Here is a 17578-nt window from a genome sequence, read left to right as displayed (position 1 = left end):
TGTCAAACATAATCAATGGTTTAGTCTAGTCTTGTGCTGATGCGAGTATATATTGTTTTTCTTCATGAATTTGTTAATTTTGTTGGTTGTCAATGTAAATATCTTGCAATACTCAAGTCACCATTTAATTTTAGTTGTCTCATTTGTTTATATAGTTATGCATAAGAATTCTTTTCTGTAGGAAAATTTTGAGCTCATATTTTCATGCTGTTGGTATTTTTAATAATGAATGTTCATGAGAGATGCCTTGTTTCCCAATGAAGTGGGGTCTGACAAAGGTATATTTCATCCGGAGCTTCTGTTGCTTTTAAGATTATTAGGTTGCATTCAGTGTGACATTAAAATCTTACATTAGGCCTTGTTGCTCTCTTTGTCATTTACACAAAATATACAACTCAAGTGGCTTGCCACCTTGTCTGGGGGGGATATTATTCCATCAAATGGTTGGATGTTGGTAGTCTGACCAGTGCTTAAGTCTGGATCATGTTATGTACACTTGATTTGTATGCCAAATTAACTCACACGTGGACCAGTTCATTTCCATGATTCATTACTCTTTTCTAATTTTCTAGAATGAGAGATACGGTAGACTGCTAAACCGGAGAGCACATTTTGGAAATAGTTAGTGTGCTTGTACTGGTCATCCATTTTGCTGAATTTGTTGATAGGAAAATGGAAATAAAAAGTATATAAATCTTCTTCTTACTTTGGCCAGCTTGAAAGAAACTGGTCATATATATTGTGTTGTGATAGGAATGGCAAGAGGCAAGCATGTTTGCCATTCATTCGTAGGTCTTCTTTTATGGTTCATACCATTGAAGCGGTGGGAGGGGACATTGTTCTGTTGTACGCTTATTTCTTCTATATGTTTGCTAGACATGATATTTGGACATTTGTTTTGATCTCATGCCTATGCTTTTACATATGCAATTACTTGCTTGGGGACAAGTCACATAGGTCACAGCGTTGTTTGCTTTAGCAATTATCACTTCAACGCATCTGAAAAGCTTTGGTTACCATCTAAAACCTTCCGAGTGGGTAGTATGTATGTATGGTCTTTTGATGGAACATTTTTATTATGCTTGTTATTCCTTGATGGTTCTTTGTATACCCAAAGTAGATGACGATTGGTTGTTTTGAGACTGGCATCTCTTACAGGCCTCCTAAATGTTTGACATGCTCAACGTGTGTGTGACCTCAAAGTTTGAATCCTGGCCATTTGACTTAGACCCAGCATGGTGTTGTTATAACCGGTAAATTTGGGTACCGCATGTGATGGATGCTCATCCTGCTTATAGGAGGCATCTGGTCACGAGTGGAGGCACCACGCGGATTGGAGAATATGATATCGGACAAGTATATAATTAGTAGTTATTTCTCTGTGTTGTTTGTTTCAATGTAGTTGATTGGGACCGCCGCTCACTTTTTTTTAAATTCTTATGCACTTTTATTACCGTGAATCCTGAGGGAGGCACTGTTTGATCAGAAATTAGAATTTCACAATCGTGAAGTCATTATCAGAACGAGAAATCTACACATTGAAGGATGATGGCAAAACTGAGAAATTCGGGGGAAAGTTCGATTCCTACTTCTCAGGCGACAGTTTAACATTATTTTCATTTTTTGTATTTGCTCCAATATTTTCATTTGAAGGATCGTACAGATATTTTTGTTTGGGGAATCGATCGAAGAGAATGCCTGCCTGCTTGCCAGCCTGGAGGATTTGAAGGCGTCTAAATACAAACAGTTGTGAATTTCCATGTAGTTCCTACTCGAGGCACGATACACGTAAACGTGGCGTACCCCAGGGATTCTGTTCCGACACGGTTTACTTGTGCCAGAAGCAAATGGTGAGCACAGTGGAATATCTGCCGGTCTTCTGCTAACAAAAAAGGAAAAAGAAAAATCACACGGGTCACGCCCCTCGGAGTTTCCACGCTATCATGTGTGAAATATATATATATATATATAAGACCAAAAATCAAGTGATTTTACCAATTAAGAAAGAACAATAATATTTTATAATATTCTTTTCTTACCCCCTTTTTTTTCCTAATTTTCCTTTTTTTCAAACCAATTACCAACTGACTAATTTTTCCAGTTGCTCGATCATGCAACTTGGTTGTCTGAGGTTAGATTTGGGTAACGGAAGAAGCGAGACGACTGGGAAAAAGAAAAAGAGGAAAAATAAAGAGAGAGAGAGAGAGGAAGAAGAAACTCAAATCGGAGCATGTACGAAAAAACCACAAAAAGAGGGGGAGGGGCTTAAACACAGAGTGAAAATTGGAGAAGCTATCTGAGTTTCTTTTTTTTTTGTTCTTTCTTTTGGAAATAGTTTTACTACTTCAGGGATAAAGTTATTACTGTCATACCTAATGACGCATCACTATCTCATGGATCTCATACCGACCTACAAAATCAATATCTCTGTAGAGAAGGAAATCAACGCCAAGTATAAAAAATTACTGTAAAAAACACAACGCAGTCAAGAAGACAAAATTCAACACAGCAGAACGCAGGCATCGAACAAGAAGCCCCCTACACTGGGGATGCAAGAAACGAACCGGAGAAAAACGGAGATCGAAATCGATTGGAACAACCCTAATCGAATTGTAATCCCCACCGGCGAAGCGAAAGGCCAAGAGAGAGAGAGAGAGAGATTGGGATCCACAACAGTGATCCAGAACCAGACCTAAGAACCCTAACAGAAAACGAGGGCGACACCTTTCTCATGACGAGATGTAGCAAATCGATCGATAAGAACACTAATCATTTGAGAAAAACTGAGAGAGCGCGCGAGAGGAGAACAAGATAGATTAGGGGATCCCGCAGCAGCTGTGATTAAGAACCCCAACAACAGAAAACGTGGGACAAAACCCAAAAGACATGAAGCTAATCAAGATCGCAATCCTCGACGACACAGGGAGAGAGAAAGAGAGAGAGAGAACAAATTAGGGAGGAACTACCAGCAACTGCCATCCGAGAACCCTAGCAAAACAAAAACAAAACAGGGAAGGCACACAGATCGTACAAGGCGATGAGAAAGTCCGAACTATAAAAACCTCTATTAAAGATCGCAATCCTTACCGGCAACGCGAAACGCAACGAAAAAGAAATGGAAATTAGGAGATCAGAGAATAGGGAGATGGATCTTTGCGACCAGGATCGAAGGAAAGTTATACCTCTAGTCGTCTGTTCCCAATTCCTCCCGGAAAAGTATGCCACCGTTGTCGCGCCTCTTACCGGCCTTTCCACGCCAAGCATTCAACGTACATACCAGTGAGTTGAAGTTTTAATGTACCAATTCTAAAATAATGTATTTAACTCCAAAAGTTTTACTAAAAACAAATAATCAATTCTAGTTACTGTAATAATTTAAAGTTGTTCTCGCTAATTATTTCTTTTTTCTACTGCTTCTCCTATGATATACTGAAAAAGAAATAAATATTTTAAGAACTAGATTAGATGTTTAAAAATTAAAATAAATTCTATTGTGTGTAAATGGTTTGTCATGTCCAGAATAATTTATTTTTTCTATAAAAAAATAAAAATAAAATTCCAACACAATACCTTTCATATGCATATTGAGGGGAGCAAAGAAAAATCAATCGCTAGATTCAACAGCAACGATTTCATTTATTCGTTGACCAAATAACAAAGAATAATTAAAAAGGTATGAAACAAAACATAAAATAATCAATAAACCAAAACTATAAATCATAATTCTTGATAAATTTAATGCTCGCACCATTATGTATTAAAGAAAACAGATTGGAAAAACCGAACTATATGATCCTGTCTTGATTGTTCTCTATGTAAAAAACTAAATTTGGAGCCTATGTTAATAGAGATGTACAAAAGTTTTACAAGAAAGTGACGATGAGGGAACAACGCCGATCCATAGCTCTTCAACAAAAACTGAGAAGGCTACTTAAGCCAGCAAAATCACACTCAAATTTGATATCCCGTGAAAAAAAAAATCGCTCCAGCTCCAATGATTTGACAAAGAAATTACCCGGTGGCCAGCACCTTAATCATCTAAAGTTGCAGCACTCAGCTCGGCTATGCGACAAGTTTTCCCACAAACATATCATCTGCCTAGGCGATTGATAATGTGCCGTGTAATAGTTCTTCATGCATCCATACTGACAGAACTTCCAACTGTGGGAATACCGAATTGTGGTGGTGGTGTTCAACTCTTCAACCCACATACCCATGCTCACATCTTCCATTTTGAATAGCTGCAAGAAAGACGTGTCAGATATATCCTGCGTGTACATGATTAGGGTCTCAGAGTTGCAACGCTTACTCCTAAGCTTCGATTAGCATGCTGGGCTACAACAAATCTAGCAATATCACTTGAGATTACGTATCCAGGCCCGTTCGCATATGGAGGATATATCTCTTCTGGCCATTCCTGCATGCATCGGCATTATAAACAGTTCATTAAGGAAAAAAAATAATCACCACATATTGGTAATTGTAAGATATACAATCATACTTCAAGATAGTCTAACATATTCTACAATTATAGACTTCGATGTTAACCAAGGGAAGATCAACATCATAGAATCAACCATGTCTAATTCATGAACACACCTTTGACATTCAGGGATGTGCCCATATCTCACGTGTTGTAGGGGGAGAACATGGGCTACTAGTTGATGTTCTCAAAAGCATAGAAAGTTACACACATAATAAAAACAACTCCTAGAAATCTTTATTTACATCGGTTCAGTTTAGTTACCTCAAATGTGACCGCCCATTTTCCACTCCTGAGTGGGCTATGGAAGTGGTTTATATTACCCATGTACAGAGAAGTATTAGGAGAAATGGCTTCAATAATTCTTAGTATTACATCCACCCTGACAAATGTATCATCATCACATTTCATAATATACGCTGCAGTCAAGTTGTGGACCTACAGGAAAAAGGTAGCTGAGTTAAATTACTCATGCATTGGACTATATTTTCTAGGAATGCTGCATATAGGAATATCCTAAAGAAAGTTCATATCAATCCTACCCCAAACTCACAAATCGCTATTGTTTTAAGAACCACTAAATCATAATGGTCCATGAATGGCAAAATCACAATATCCTTAAAATATTCAGCCTCTTTCTTCAGTGCTGCATTCACGTCCTTCCTTGGACTCTGAAAATACAATTTACATGTAAAAATTCAAAAAGGAAAAAAGCTTAATAAGAAAGAAACATGAAGGATATGATAATTTCAGTGCATCCCGAGTTAAAGTTGTATGCCAAAATGGTGCTGCAATAAATGCTTTAATTGGATAAGTCAACAGCATCTGAAGAACAAGGTTTGCTCCAGAAAAGAATATACCTCACAGAGCAAACATCCCTCTTTTGATGAAAAATGAAATCTTTATTTCATTGTGACAAAAAAGAAGTTTGTTCCTGAAAATAAGAAATCTCATAGACAATGTAACAAAATCCTGGGACCATCTAAATATCAGAGATTTTTTGAATTATATCATGTATAGCTGAAGATCCTAATAATTCTATCTTGATACCCATGGATTGGCGAGTTCCTATTTGGAAGGTTTTTAAGACCAACAAAAAAACACATTTAGAATATTTTTTCATTAATAAAATTACAATAAGATTCAAGTGTAACGACCCACCTTTTCCCTATTATCCAATATTTAAGCAACTAATATCACAAATAAACTATATTTTCTTCTGAGAGACTGAAGTGCATACCAAACTATTCAAAACTAAATTAAATTTTAAAAGAGACCAGAAGGATAATAACTGATGGTAAACATTATAGCTTATCACAAGGTTAACGGCATATATTACTGGAAGGACTACTATGCCCAACAGTGACATGTAGTTAAGTGAACTATTTACCCAATTTCTTGCACCTTTACTATGCCAGGAAACTTCATTTATAAGATCTCTGTAAAATGAGAGTGAAAGTGCATTATTATAAAATAGTTTACAAGTATGATAAAGTGTACTAAAACATTCATCATTTAGTTATTTATTTATGCTGAAATAAGTTTAAATCTAATAGCAAACCTCTCCATTCTGTCATAATTCTTGCATATTAGCACAAAAGTCCAGAAAATAAGCATATAAGCTTATGCAGGATTTAATTAGATAAATATCATTATGAAGTTAAGTATGATGCTGGTACAGAATTGGGACACTGAGGAACAGGAATGACACTATGACATCTGTGATATCTTTAAAAATTATCACAGCACTGAACACTTGTTTAAATCATTGTCAATCATGTGACAAAATCCGGAAAACTTCATGTTGTAGATGACAAAGCCTTCTTGCACTGAACACTTGCTTTAGTCATCTTTATAACTGCATGGCCTATAATTTTTTAATACATTTACAAATGATGAATGGTGCAAATCAAGTGACGAATGGTTGTGGATGAAGTGCCACTATAACACAGAAAAGTCAGTTCCATCATTTGTAGGTAAAAAGATGCCTAAATATAGCAGTACAACATATTGTTAAGTAACAAATCACTAAATTAGAACCACGTAGCATAATGCTATATGCCCTAAACCACATTGTTGCTAGAGGCTTCAGCAGCACTTATCCGATGACTTAATTGTGTTTACATCTATTTTAATTTTTAAGCATTTTATTTGGGTCAGAATAATGTACAAGAACCCACTATTGGCTAATCATGCTACAAATTGGCATGATAACATAAACAAAGACTACACTTTTGTGATTATTCTTTTAGATTGAGGTAAAGTTTCATATCATATGTTTAGTTTCAAATGCAAGAAACAATGATACACAGTTCTGAACAAACCATACAATTTACCAGTGCAACAAAGAAACGGGCTATGGCCCTTGATGAAAGGAATGCAGGATATTGCATCCAGGTTTTCCTGACAGCCATGCGCTCAGCAAAATGATTTGTAGCTGACAGAATGCCAATGAAAAGTTGAATTGGATTTCGTGGCAATGGAGTGGACTTCCATTTTTCTGACATCTCTAATACTTGTTGAACAGAGAAATGGGAAGTCGGAAGAGCAGTAGCATATACAGAGTGTATATCCACATCTCCTTTAATTGCTAAACCTGTCGCATCTTCGAGAATAAAACCCTGAAAAGAAAATCCGTAGATACCAACACATCTGTGATGACAGTCTTCAAGTCTCAAAATCTCAAAAATATTACCTTTGACTAAGGAGAAAAACAAGATTAGAACTACACACCGTCCGATATGGAAAAGAAGATATATGTCGGCCTCCCACATAAATGTTGTATCCTTCAACACCGGCCTGAATTGTGAGAACAAACAGCTTGCCTTCTGCAAATGGAAAAGGCCATGCCATGTCTGGCTTCTTTGGACGACCAACGAATCGCTTCAACCATGAAGTTATCTTTGTCTCCTTTGGGTCCAAGGAATCATCATGATCCCATTTCTCACATTTGACAAAATCATCAACTATAAAACAAGTCAACATTGTAGATCTTAGCGGAAAAAACATCCAATGATAAACTATAGCAAAAGTTCATGCCTGGTCTCAAAATAATTCACTATTGACTGAAGATTCCACATGAAAGATTTTACTACTTTCATTCAATAATTAAGAGCTACGTACATAATGCAATAAATTTCCCAAGTAATTCGCAAAAGAATCCAATGACCCTTGTTCTGCAAAGCAAAGCAATACCATACAATAACGAGCAAATAAAAGTTACTGTGGCTTTTCCGAAAGTTAACAAATAGAAAAATATTATAGGTTTCAAACCAACGAAATGCTTCAATTTACACGGATCAACTTCTCATGAACTCATTCTAGAGTAATTGTTCGTGGCAAGTGTTTCCAACAAAATGACCTGAGAAAACCTAAATCAGCAAAATATTAAAGAATCATGAAGCAGAGGACTAGAATAAACATTACCAGTTTCATCGTTCTCCTGGGAAGGCACCCCGTCACAGCGCAGTGCCTTGCCCCACTGCATCCTGTAACAAGTATTATGCTCGACGATGGGCCTCTGACTCCAGTCACCCTTCAGCCTTGGATTCAAATGCAGAATCTTGGGCGGGTCCTCACCGTCAACCGACTTGAGCCCTTGCAGCTCTAACACGAACTGCGACAGCATCACGGTTCCATCTCCCTGCCTCAGACTCGCAAGCTGCGGCACATACTCCTGATGGGCATTGTGGGGCGTGCCCACAACCGTGATCGATGACCCTACTGCCAAACCGCAGGGCAGAAGCATCACCTTTTCCGTCGCAGCCTCAGCCATGCTCATTGACGACGGGCAAGACTCCGGCTTAACTTCGACGGCCGTGGTAGGGTTCAATGCGACGTCTGAACCGTATTTCTCCACCTCCTCCCAAGCCTTGATGCCCAGAGCCCACGCCTCCTGCGCCATTCTCTCCAACTCCGAGAAATTCCCCCTTCGGTGGGGAACCCCGCCTTGCAGGTTACGGTTCATCGCTATACCGGTGACGGGACCGTAGCCGTCGTGGAGGCCATCCTCCAGCTTCCGGTGGTGGGCGCCGCCACGGCGGGCCGATCCGAACAAGCCCCGACCGACATCGGCTGCGCCGTCGGAGACGCTGCCATCGCCGCTGAAGAAGGCGGAGAGCTCACTGAAGCGTCGGAACTTGAATGCGATGAAGAGGAGGTAAAGCGTGGAGACGCCGAGGAGGAAATGGGAGATCATTCGTCGCCGGCCCGGGAGGGACTCGACGCTCTTGCTCCGCTTCATTACCTGTGCGTCAAGCCCTAGCAATACGGAGGGGTCAGACCAAGGCCGCTAGGGTTTGGCTGCAGGGATCGCATGAGAGGGGCTTGCAGGAGAGCAGTGGTTTCGATCGAAGTGGAGGGAGAAGGGGAAAGGAGTTGAGATTAACAGAAGGCGGGATTAATCCGTTCTTTATCCATTAAGATCCTTATTAATGCTGGGGATTTGATTAGGCCGTGGCATAAACAATTGTAACTCTGTTTTGGATTACCTGGCCGACCTACCTGCCCTGTGGTTTGAAGGGTCAATAAAATCGGCTGGGTCCCGCATCGACCCCTCAGGTATATATGATGGGATCTGCGAGAGGGTAATACTCGAAGATAAAGGACGAGGGAGGGCTTACTAAGACCTTCGTACTAGACTAAGATTACCCGTTGAAGTACCTGAATGATCACTGGATGAGTTCAGCGGGCACCATCTGAGCCAACGTTGCTTCAGGCCACAACGTAAGTCGGTGAAACCGGAGGCAAACTTATTCCTCTAACGAACCCGAATTAAGTTGTTGTTTAGGACGATTAAGTTTGTTGTTGGTAACTGCACGGCTCACATGCATTTCAGCAACGCTCCCGTATTCCGCAAACCTGCGCTGGGGTGATGATCCAGCTGATGTAATCACTTGGATACGTGGCACGAGATTCACGTCTTCTCAAGCGGGGTCCACGGTGGGGCTCAGAAACCCTACGGCTCGGGGACATGGCCCTCGGTCGGGTGGGGACCACTTAAGACAAGCCACCTCATTGCAGGACTCCGCAAGATGCGGACTTCGGGCTTCATCGACCGGAGAAGGAATAAATGATGACGCGGTTCCGAATGAGCTATTCGTTTTGAGTACATATTCATCGATACCCGAACTACACCTGCGTTGAGATTGGTCCACCCGTGGACCCGGGAGGCACGTAAGCCATGAATACGCACAATTTTTTCTCTTTTGGGAAGTTTCGAATTTACCCGCCGGTATACCGTGAAACGCGTTCCGACTGGGCCCCATAGCTCCTGCTTCGTTACCGCATGGGTATTTTTTTCTTTTAGTTTTTTATAGAATTAAAAGAAAGTGCAGTATTGATCTGTCTTTTTGCAGGGATGGTAAAGACCGAGTACAATGGTTATGTGATGATATGTTTATGTCAGTCCACTCATTGGAGCAAAGCTATATAAATCATTGTCATGGAGTCTCTCGACTGGTTTTGGGTGATACGCTTTAGAGGGAGAAGAAACCATGTACATCACAGCAAACAGCGATAGCGTACAATACAGGCACGGCAAAGAGCTTCTTACAGGACGCCCAAGTTCTTGAGGCCTAAGACGACGCCGACGCCGATGATGTGGCCGACGGTGCCGCAGGCCAACGTGTCCGCCAAGGTGAACCCGGCAGGATCGCCGGTCTGCAGCCCAGAGTCGCGGGCTTCCAGCTTCAGCCCCGCCGTGGCCTTCCTGTTCGCAGACGGAGCCAACCCGAACCTCCCCGCGAACAACATCAAGCTTGTGCTCACCACCATTATCTGCCAAACACAGGGATTCCGTGAACGTTTAGCATCCAACACTTGATGTATTTATGGATGTAACTGTTGAGTGTGACAATGCTCACGATGTTCGTCGACGAGCCGATGAAGTCACAGCGAGCACCCAAAGCTCCCCTCCCTCGCTGCCTGAGCTGAGGCAGCGCCACCTGCCAACAGAAGATTGCAGAAACATCCATGAAGCGTTCTCAATCGAGCGCAGAAAGATCCACGCAACAAGTGCACAGCAGCGGAACTCTCTAAACACCACGAGCGATCTGATATAACAGAACATATCACAGAACTGTTGCTTCTGAACTCACCATTGATGGCTGGACCTTGAGGCCACTGAAGTGTGGGAGAGCACCCATGACTGAAGCTGGACAGGTGAGCTTGGAAGCCATGGCTTGTGTTGCAGTATAGTGACGAAACTGCTTCCCTTCTCCTTAACTTTTAGAGCATGGATGTGGAGACCTTGGATTGTCAACCACATGAATGGCTTGTGGACTCAGGTGGCTATCCACCCATGGATAATGTTTTTGATCTTGGTGCTGAAATGGCAGCCTCTGGTTAGCCGGACAAGTTTTGATAAGATAATGTCTGACCTTTGAAGTAGAGGGATCGATTCGCCTCTTCTGCCTGAGAACGCAAATTTTAATATATTGTATTTAGGAATCCCACTAAACTAAGTGGAGAGTGCACGTAACAAATATATGTTTTATACTAAATTAGTAATAGAGGGAAGGGTAGTCTAGAAATTTAAATGAATAAATATTCAAGTGAACTGATATATTTAGGATTATTTTTATATATAGTGCTAGTTGGTGTGTTGCTTGAATCATCTAACAATGCAATTGCACCAATACGCCAATCACATGACTCGGTCGATGTGTTAGACACGCATAACGACTAAATAGGTAATGACTCTACCCGTTCTATTCTATGTTACTCTTTTTTCATTATTCTTTTTTTTAATCTTTACTTTCTATTATCTTTTATTTTTTTCTTTCATTCCTATCTTATATTTTTCTTCTCATCATTTTTTTTTCTACTTATATCTTTCCATGACAAGTGGATTTACAAAAACACCAAAAAAATTTTGATACGGTCATTTAGTCCCACATTGATCAAGGAATATGGAAACCAATGATTCATAATCTGTCAAGTCTCTCTTACATTTTAAGGTATTTTTTGAAGCTTGTGAGCCTATAAACCGCACTAAGCCTAATTAAATTGTCCCTTATTAAATCGGTACTAGAAATAGTGCTTGATGCTTGCACCTCGATCGAGCAAACTCGCTTTCGAACCGTACACATTGGCTCCCATGAGAAAGCATAAAATCATTATTCTTGATATATTTGTAGGGTAGGATACTTTAATTCATTAAAATATTTTGTATCTGACATGTTTAATGTCTTCGAAAATCTTTTGTCAAAATTAAGAATCAAGTTCTCTATCGAATTTGAAACTTCTCGATAGTTAATGCACTATATCTCAAATAACATATACGTAATTCAATATAATAATTTTGAGAGAATAATTATTATTTTCATATCATATTTTTTATATAATATTAGTTTTTGTTATTGTAAATCCTATTTCTGGACAGGCAAGCGAAGGCCGCGTCTTGACGGGACACAAAGTCCACGCAACGACTCACCGACGACTTGGGCGTCAGTGTGAACGCAGGTGAATTTGGCGCTCTCGCCCCACAAATCCTTCAAACGGACGGTGGAGATCGCTTGGGTCATCGAAGCTTCTGGATCTCCATCCCCACTTCCTCTCCATCACGAACCAAACAATTCAATGGCCACGGCAACGCTTCATCTACCGAATCTCCGTACTCGCTTTTCTTACCCGCCTCAAGTTCTTACGCATCGAAGGTGGGTCTCACGTAAGAGCCAGAAGTTCTCCACTCAAATAAAGGGTAGTGGAGGAGGACGACGTCGAAGGAGTGGAAAAAGTATTCTTTTGTTATACGGGACGTAATCCTCACGATTTTATACTTCCGGATCACCAGATCGAGGGGGAGAAATCCGCTGACGAGATTTGCTTTCCGAGTTCTTCGCGTGGATCATAGAAGGTATGCAAATGGACGATCAAAACCTACAAAGTCTAAAATAGGAAGGATATTTGTTCTTTTCGTTTCTAGGGTTCGCAATTCGCATTCGCTTTCTGTTCTTGCCTGTCTCAATCAGACAAATTGCTCCTGATTGTTGGATTATCGGATGCTAGGTTTTGTTTCCCGATGTGCTGTCGCACTTAAGGAAATTAGGGGCTCTCGAGAACTGGTAAAATTGAGACTGCCGTTGTTCTTTTTGTTTCCGGGACGTCAATTAAGATTCTGTTGATCGTCACGATTAGATTTTGGGTGTGGATCGATATAATTGCTGGATTATACCGTGTGCAATACTTGAATGTGGAGGAAACACTCATAACCTCAGAAAATTTAGGAACAAGGTGAAAATTATATGAATAATTGCATAGCAAAATCGACGTGGATATCTCAAATACATTCTTTGATTGAAGTGGGTTGAGTAGGTATATTTATCTGCATCTTCAGTTTTTTTTTGTAAAATCATTATTAATGTTTCCACCTCCTGATATATCGCGCAACATGTTGTCTGAGGTATTTACCTGCGCTATCTGAGCATCGTAGATATTGGCAAGTTTTTGTCTTTCTCTGTTTACGAGGCATTTTAAACATTTTGAGAATTTTGGTTGATGTCTCAGGAACATTTTTGAGGTGATTGCAGACATTAGGCGTCTACATTTTGTAACTGCAAAGGAATCTGTTCCTGGAAGAAGGATATTAGTAGCTGGAACCAGAGCTATACATTGGTTTCCATTTCGGTGGATTCTGCAGTTTTTTCTAGTTCCAATTGTCACTCAGTAAAAACTTATATGAAATCATGACATCTTCTGTTCATGACTTATCTGGTAATTTTGTTTCCCATAGATGCGTTTCAGTTTTGTTGATGTATCTTGTATTTGCTGAGTCACTGACTGCTTAATGTTTACATTTTTTTTGGCAATAGTATAACCATTAGTGATCTATCATTCCAGTTTCTATAATTTATGCTATTGGTGCTTTGGTTTCAATCTTTTAACATATGAATTTGGTCAGTGTCTTTTGGCAAGTTGATTTTCAGGAAAATGAAAAGAAAATCTCTTATTGGAATTAGAAAGCTTTAGTAACTTTTACATGTTGAACTGTACCTCTTTCAACACATAGCACGACCAAACTGGTCTTTCTACAGGAACTGCCTACTTGTTCCATAGAATCGTAATACTTATAACAAGAAAAGTATAGTGTTAATGTAGTAATTGAAATAAAATGGCGAAAGAGCTTGGTTGTGTGAAGCTTTGGGACCTCGTGGATACCAAAATAACTAATCACTTTATGATATTGAATTACTCAGTTTGACTATCATGAACAGTCTAATTATAACCAAGTTCCACTTAATTAACTCAATGTATCTTCTCTCGTTTCTACTATGTTCAGATGCTACCTCAAGGAGCAATTTTCACTTTTTAAGTAATGTATCTTTTACATCCTTCTTGCATTTCTATATGTAAACGACTCATGAAGCTTTTGAGATATGGCTAATTTGTGGTCATTCTCATCTTGTATTTGTAGCTGTTCAAGTATTCTCGATGGTCAGGCATCTTACCGTCTATATTGAGCTTGATGGACAATGTTAATCAATTTTTGCAAACTTTGGACCAAAATTTCGTAAACATTATCTCACTGTGTGATTAATTTTAAACTATATATACGGTAGATTGTAGCTTATTTTTTGTGTCATATTAGCTACATTTTCTATGGTTGTTTTCTATCTTTTTCAGTCTAGTCTGTGTGCTACATTTGGATGTTCTGTTCATTGAAATATATATGATTAATTCATCCAATATTTTTATAAAGAATTTAGGAAATTTTGAAATAATGAGTTTAGTATACTCTTTAATGATTCTTTATGATGATTTTTCAGGTAATAGAGAACCTGGTGAGCAACAAAAGCATGCAGAACCTGAGATCCGACATGAGCCTACTGAAACTACAAACTTGCAATATGGTGTGGAAACATCTTTGTCTGAGGGCACAGTGCCATATAGTCAGTTTGGAGTGGCACAAACTATGGTATCTTTCTATATTTTTTAGCGGAAATTATGTTACATTTTAAAGAACTTTTACCAACTGAAATATTTTTCGGCACCAGTTCCTTTGGAATTTTGTATTTTGAACACATTAGACTGGACAAAACTGCTTCAGAAGTTTGTTTTTTAAGTTGAGAAGTTGCCATACAAGGGTTGTGGCGTATGGTTATGTTGTTTTCTTCATCCTTTTTGTAGATATTTCTAATGACTTATGGTTATGGAGGTCTTGTCATCCTTCACAAAGATATCACCTCTACCTAATATGGGTTTATCAATACCAGGATCACTTTATATTTTGTGCCCATTGATACGACTGATGAAGTTTTGGAGGTTGCTTAGCATTGTGAATGAAAACTCTGTGAGAGCTGGTTACTTGTCTTACAATGAAGATGTTTGTGCAAATTCTTTCTTTGGTAAATGATGCCAATTGTCTCCAGGCTTTTCATTTTGTTTCTTGTTAAATTACTTTTCATGACTTCTGTAGAATTTCAGCTTGTAGGTGATTAGGTATGTATGTGGACTGTGGAGAAAGGTTGTCAGTGAAAGTGTCTCGACAAAATTATCCTTGGAATTTCATGTTCTGGCTGGTGAACGGCCTGATATTCCAAAGCTTCTCACATTATTAATACCAGAATGAGCATGTGCAACTAGAGATAGTGGAAATAGGAAAAATCCTCTATCAGTGGGCGACATTTTTGTCAGAGATATCTGTTGTTTTATTTTGCTTTCTGTATAAATCGTTGGTCATGATATAAAAAAGGTAACTATTTATGCACAACATGGATCTGAATGTGATGTTTTTCTTAATTTTTGTGTTATCTAGTAAACGTATCTTTCTGTTGATGCTTTTAAAGTGCCACAATTGTATGTAGTTATATTTACACAACATAAATTGTCGAATTAGTCTGTGCGATATTTTCCCTCTACATGTTCTCATCTTGTGCTACTTGTTATTGCCTTTTGTTGTCCTTAATTTTTGTATATATACTTCTTTGTATAAGCTTCTATATTGAGTTGTTACTAACTTAATAATACATATAATAGACTTCAAAATTTCTTTTCTTTTTTTCATGGTGGTGAATATCGATTGGGTGCAGTGACCATATAGTTTTTATTCCAGCTGCTTAGATCAGAAATGAATTTTCTCTTGTTGAAATAATTTGTTTCGTCGGACTAGACATATGTGAGCATATCTTATTTTACTAAATGTCAGTAAAATATGTTTTTGCAGGCCCATTCAGCTTATCCATATGTAGATCCTTCCTATGGAGGCATTTATGCAGCCTACATTGGACAACCTGTGGTATGATACAAATTGTACCTGCAAGAAACTAGTTGAATGATGCCTTATTTTGGCATTTGTTATAACTTTGTCATCAATTGTTACTGCACTTAGATTTACCCGCAACTGATTGCCATCCATCAATCGGGCGTACCTTTACCAACTGATGCAGCCGAAGAGCCTGTTTATGTCAATGCAAAGCAATATCATGGTATCCTGAGGCGTCGACAGTCTCGAGCAAAGGCTGAATCAAAGAATAAGATGATTAAAGTTCGTAAGGTATGCCTCAGAGAGATGCACCAACTAATTTGCATGACCTACATTTGGTGATTGTGATGAGTTGTGCCTGTGTCTCGTTTTGTCTTGGTTGACCTTGTGGTACTGTGGTTACTATCTTTAACTTTTCATCTTGGTCAGTTAATACTCTTGAAGAGCTTATTTATCTTTACAATGGCTACTTAATGCCAGTTCTGAAAAGAATCTGATATATTTTTGTGACACCTGAAGGTTCTTGGAAGATTCTCTAATCATGTTGAGTGACTGTTACAGCCTTATCTACATGAGTCACGACACTTGCATGCGCTGAAAAGAGCTAGAGGATGTGGAGGAAGATTTCTCAACTCCAAGTCTGAAGGAAATCAACAGAATGAGGTTGCCTCAAGTGACCAGGACCAGCCTTCCAGCATCCCAGCTTTGGAGAAATGTTTTGGGACTCAGGAGAATGCAAACCTCTCAGGCGATAGAGTGGAATCTAATAAGGTTTCGAACTAATAAATCCCCTTTGGACCCTGAACAGAGTCAAAATCTTAATCTTATGTAGGTGTGTGATGCACTAAATACAGTGTTAGATGGCTCCATGTAGTCTCTGCAGGATACCAAGAGGCTCTGTGAAGGGGAAACTATTAGACTTTTCTCCTATACCAACTCGATATCTTGTTTCTTTTGATATCTATGTTTGGTGTTAGAAATATGCTATAGAAGTTGTATAAATTGATCGAACTGTGCATGGAATTTGTAGGTTCTCAGAGTTGAGATAGTCTTGCAAGGTAATTATTTCTTTGATGGGCTGTACTTTTAAATTTTGTTCTCAACTGGCACTTAAATTGATCTGAAGTGCTCATTTTGGCGGTTCCAACTTCTGTCTCTTGATAGTCTGGTCCTACTCTTTTGCTTCCTGATTTCACTTCTCAATTTGTGGATGGAACAGAAAATAGTGACAATGATGATAATAAATTTATGTTTCCAATGATGTGGGGTATGTTAGTCCAAAGCCGTTTGCCTTTCCTATATTACATAGTACAGATATAATTAGTTTGGATCAAAACCTAATTTAATTATGATTACCCATAAGAATTCATTAAAAAAAAATAATAAATGATAAAAATAAGATTCTATTTTAGAATCTTAGGATAAAATGTTAATATTTTTTAAAATATATTAAGAGGATCCATATTATATTATTTATTGTATTGCTCTCGTGATTACTAATGTGACGAGAAAAGCAACACTAACTATACATTCAGTGACTTCTATGTATAATTAAAATTTAGTCATCACTCATGTATTTCACATGAGATGGATATGACCAGTGAATATTTATGACAGTTCACGAATTATATATATGGCTCTCGTGATTTCTACCATTCCAATATATATAAATATTCATGGAGTAAGCATGCCGACACCTGTGAAGAATTAGTTCCCATCTAGGCCTTCCCCACCGGCTTTACCCCATCCCACTTCGGTGCCCTGTGAATGGATGCAGTCGAGGGGCCCACACTGCCTCACGCTAAAAGCCAAGCAAGCAGGTGAGTTGGGTAATCCATCAGTTGCGGGCGTAGCGTCGCTGTACCCGTTTGTCGAACACAGTGATGTCTCCA

At 39.0% G+C, this 17578-nt stretch overlaps 3 protein-coding genes across 3 annotated transcripts; 1 reads left to right on the top strand and 2 right to left on the bottom strand.

The window, feature by feature from the left end:
• Window positions 1–3744: 3744 nt before the first annotated feature.
• Window positions 3745–8986, bottom strand: LOC135623361 (hydroxyproline O-galactosyltransferase GALT2-like). Its single transcript, XM_065126240.1, has 7 exons — window positions 7910–8986; window positions 7217–7449; window positions 6820–7104; window positions 5026–5154; window positions 4748–4921; window positions 4310–4417; window positions 3745–4241 (listed from the first exon to the last, which is right to left on the bottom strand). Exons 1-7 carry the CDS (start codon window positions 8724–8726, stop codon window positions 4035–4037), a joined length of 1953 nt encoding a protein of 650 aa, XP_064982312.1. The 5' UTR covers window positions 8727–8986; the 3' UTR covers window positions 3745–4034.
• A 955-nt stretch (window positions 8987–9941) lies between these two features.
• On the bottom strand, window positions 9942–10739 carry LOC135622888 (photosystem I reaction center subunit psaK, chloroplastic-like). The gene is made up of 3 exons (XM_065125187.1): window positions 10582–10739; window positions 10348–10428; window positions 9942–10261 (listed from the first exon to the last, which is right to left on the bottom strand). Exons 1-3 carry the CDS (start codon window positions 10660–10662, stop codon window positions 10034–10036), a joined length of 390 nt encoding a protein of 129 aa, XP_064981259.1. The 5' UTR covers window positions 10663–10739; the 3' UTR covers window positions 9942–10033.
• A 1445-nt stretch (window positions 10740–12184) lies between these two features.
• Window positions 12185–16760, top strand: LOC135622887 (nuclear transcription factor Y subunit A-7-like). The gene is made up of 6 exons (XM_065125186.1): window positions 12185–12341; window positions 12992–13198; window positions 14251–14399; window positions 15648–15719; window positions 15813–15977; window positions 16248–16760. Exons 2-6 carry the CDS (start codon window positions 13171–13173, stop codon window positions 16467–16469), a joined length of 636 nt encoding a protein of 211 aa, XP_064981258.1. The 5' UTR covers window positions 12185–12341; window positions 12992–13170; the 3' UTR covers window positions 16470–16760.
• Window positions 16761–17578: the final 818 nt, after the last annotated feature.

Source organism: Musa acuminata, chromosome BXJ2-9 (assembly GCF_036884655.1).
Source record: "Musa acuminata AAA Group cultivar baxijiao chromosome BXJ2-9, Cavendish_Baxijiao_AAA, whole genome shotgun sequence".
Taxonomy (NCBI): Eukaryota; Viridiplantae; Streptophyta; class Magnoliopsida; order Zingiberales; family Musaceae; genus Musa; species Musa acuminata.
Note: the sequence above shows the minus strand (reverse complement) of the source record. Positions and strands in the feature narration are given on the sequence as shown.

Bases quoted from the DNA above. Each gene is read 5' to 3' on its own strand.
- LOC135623361 (XM_065126240.1), bottom strand. From the start codon at position 8,726: ATGAAGCGGAGCAAGAGCGTCGAGTCCCTCCCGGGCCGGCGACGAATG. The intron at 4,922-5,025 runs GTAGGATTGATA...TTTTTCCTGTAG, and splicing joins TAGCGATTTGTGAGTTTGGG to GTCCACAACTTGACTGCAGC. The intron at 4,418-4,747 runs GTAACTAAACTG...CGATGCATGCAG, and splicing joins AATGGGCGGTCACATTTGAG to GAATGGCCAGAAGAGATATA.
- LOC135622888 (XM_065125187.1), bottom strand. From the start codon at position 10,662: ATGGCTTCCAAGCTCACCTGTCCAGCTTCAGTCATGGGTGCTCTCCCA. The intron at 10,429-10,581 runs GTGAGTTCAGAA...TTCTGTTGGCAG, and splicing joins TCAAGGTCCAGCCATCAATG to GTGGCGCTGCCTCAGCTCAG. The intron at 10,262-10,347 runs GTGAGCATTGTC...TGTGTTTGGCAG, and splicing joins TCGGCTCGTCGACGAACATC to ATAATGGTGGTGAGCACAAG.
- LOC135622887 (XM_065125186.1), top strand. From the start codon at position 13,171: ATGACATCTTCTGTTCATGACTTATCTG. The intron at 15,720-15,812 runs GTATGATACAAA...TACTGCACTTAG, and splicing joins CCTACATTGGACAACCTGTG to ATTTACCCGCAACTGATTGC. The intron at 15,978-16,247 runs GTATGCCTCAGA...TGACTGTTACAG, and splicing joins AGATGATTAAAGTTCGTAAG to CCTTATCTACATGAGTCACG.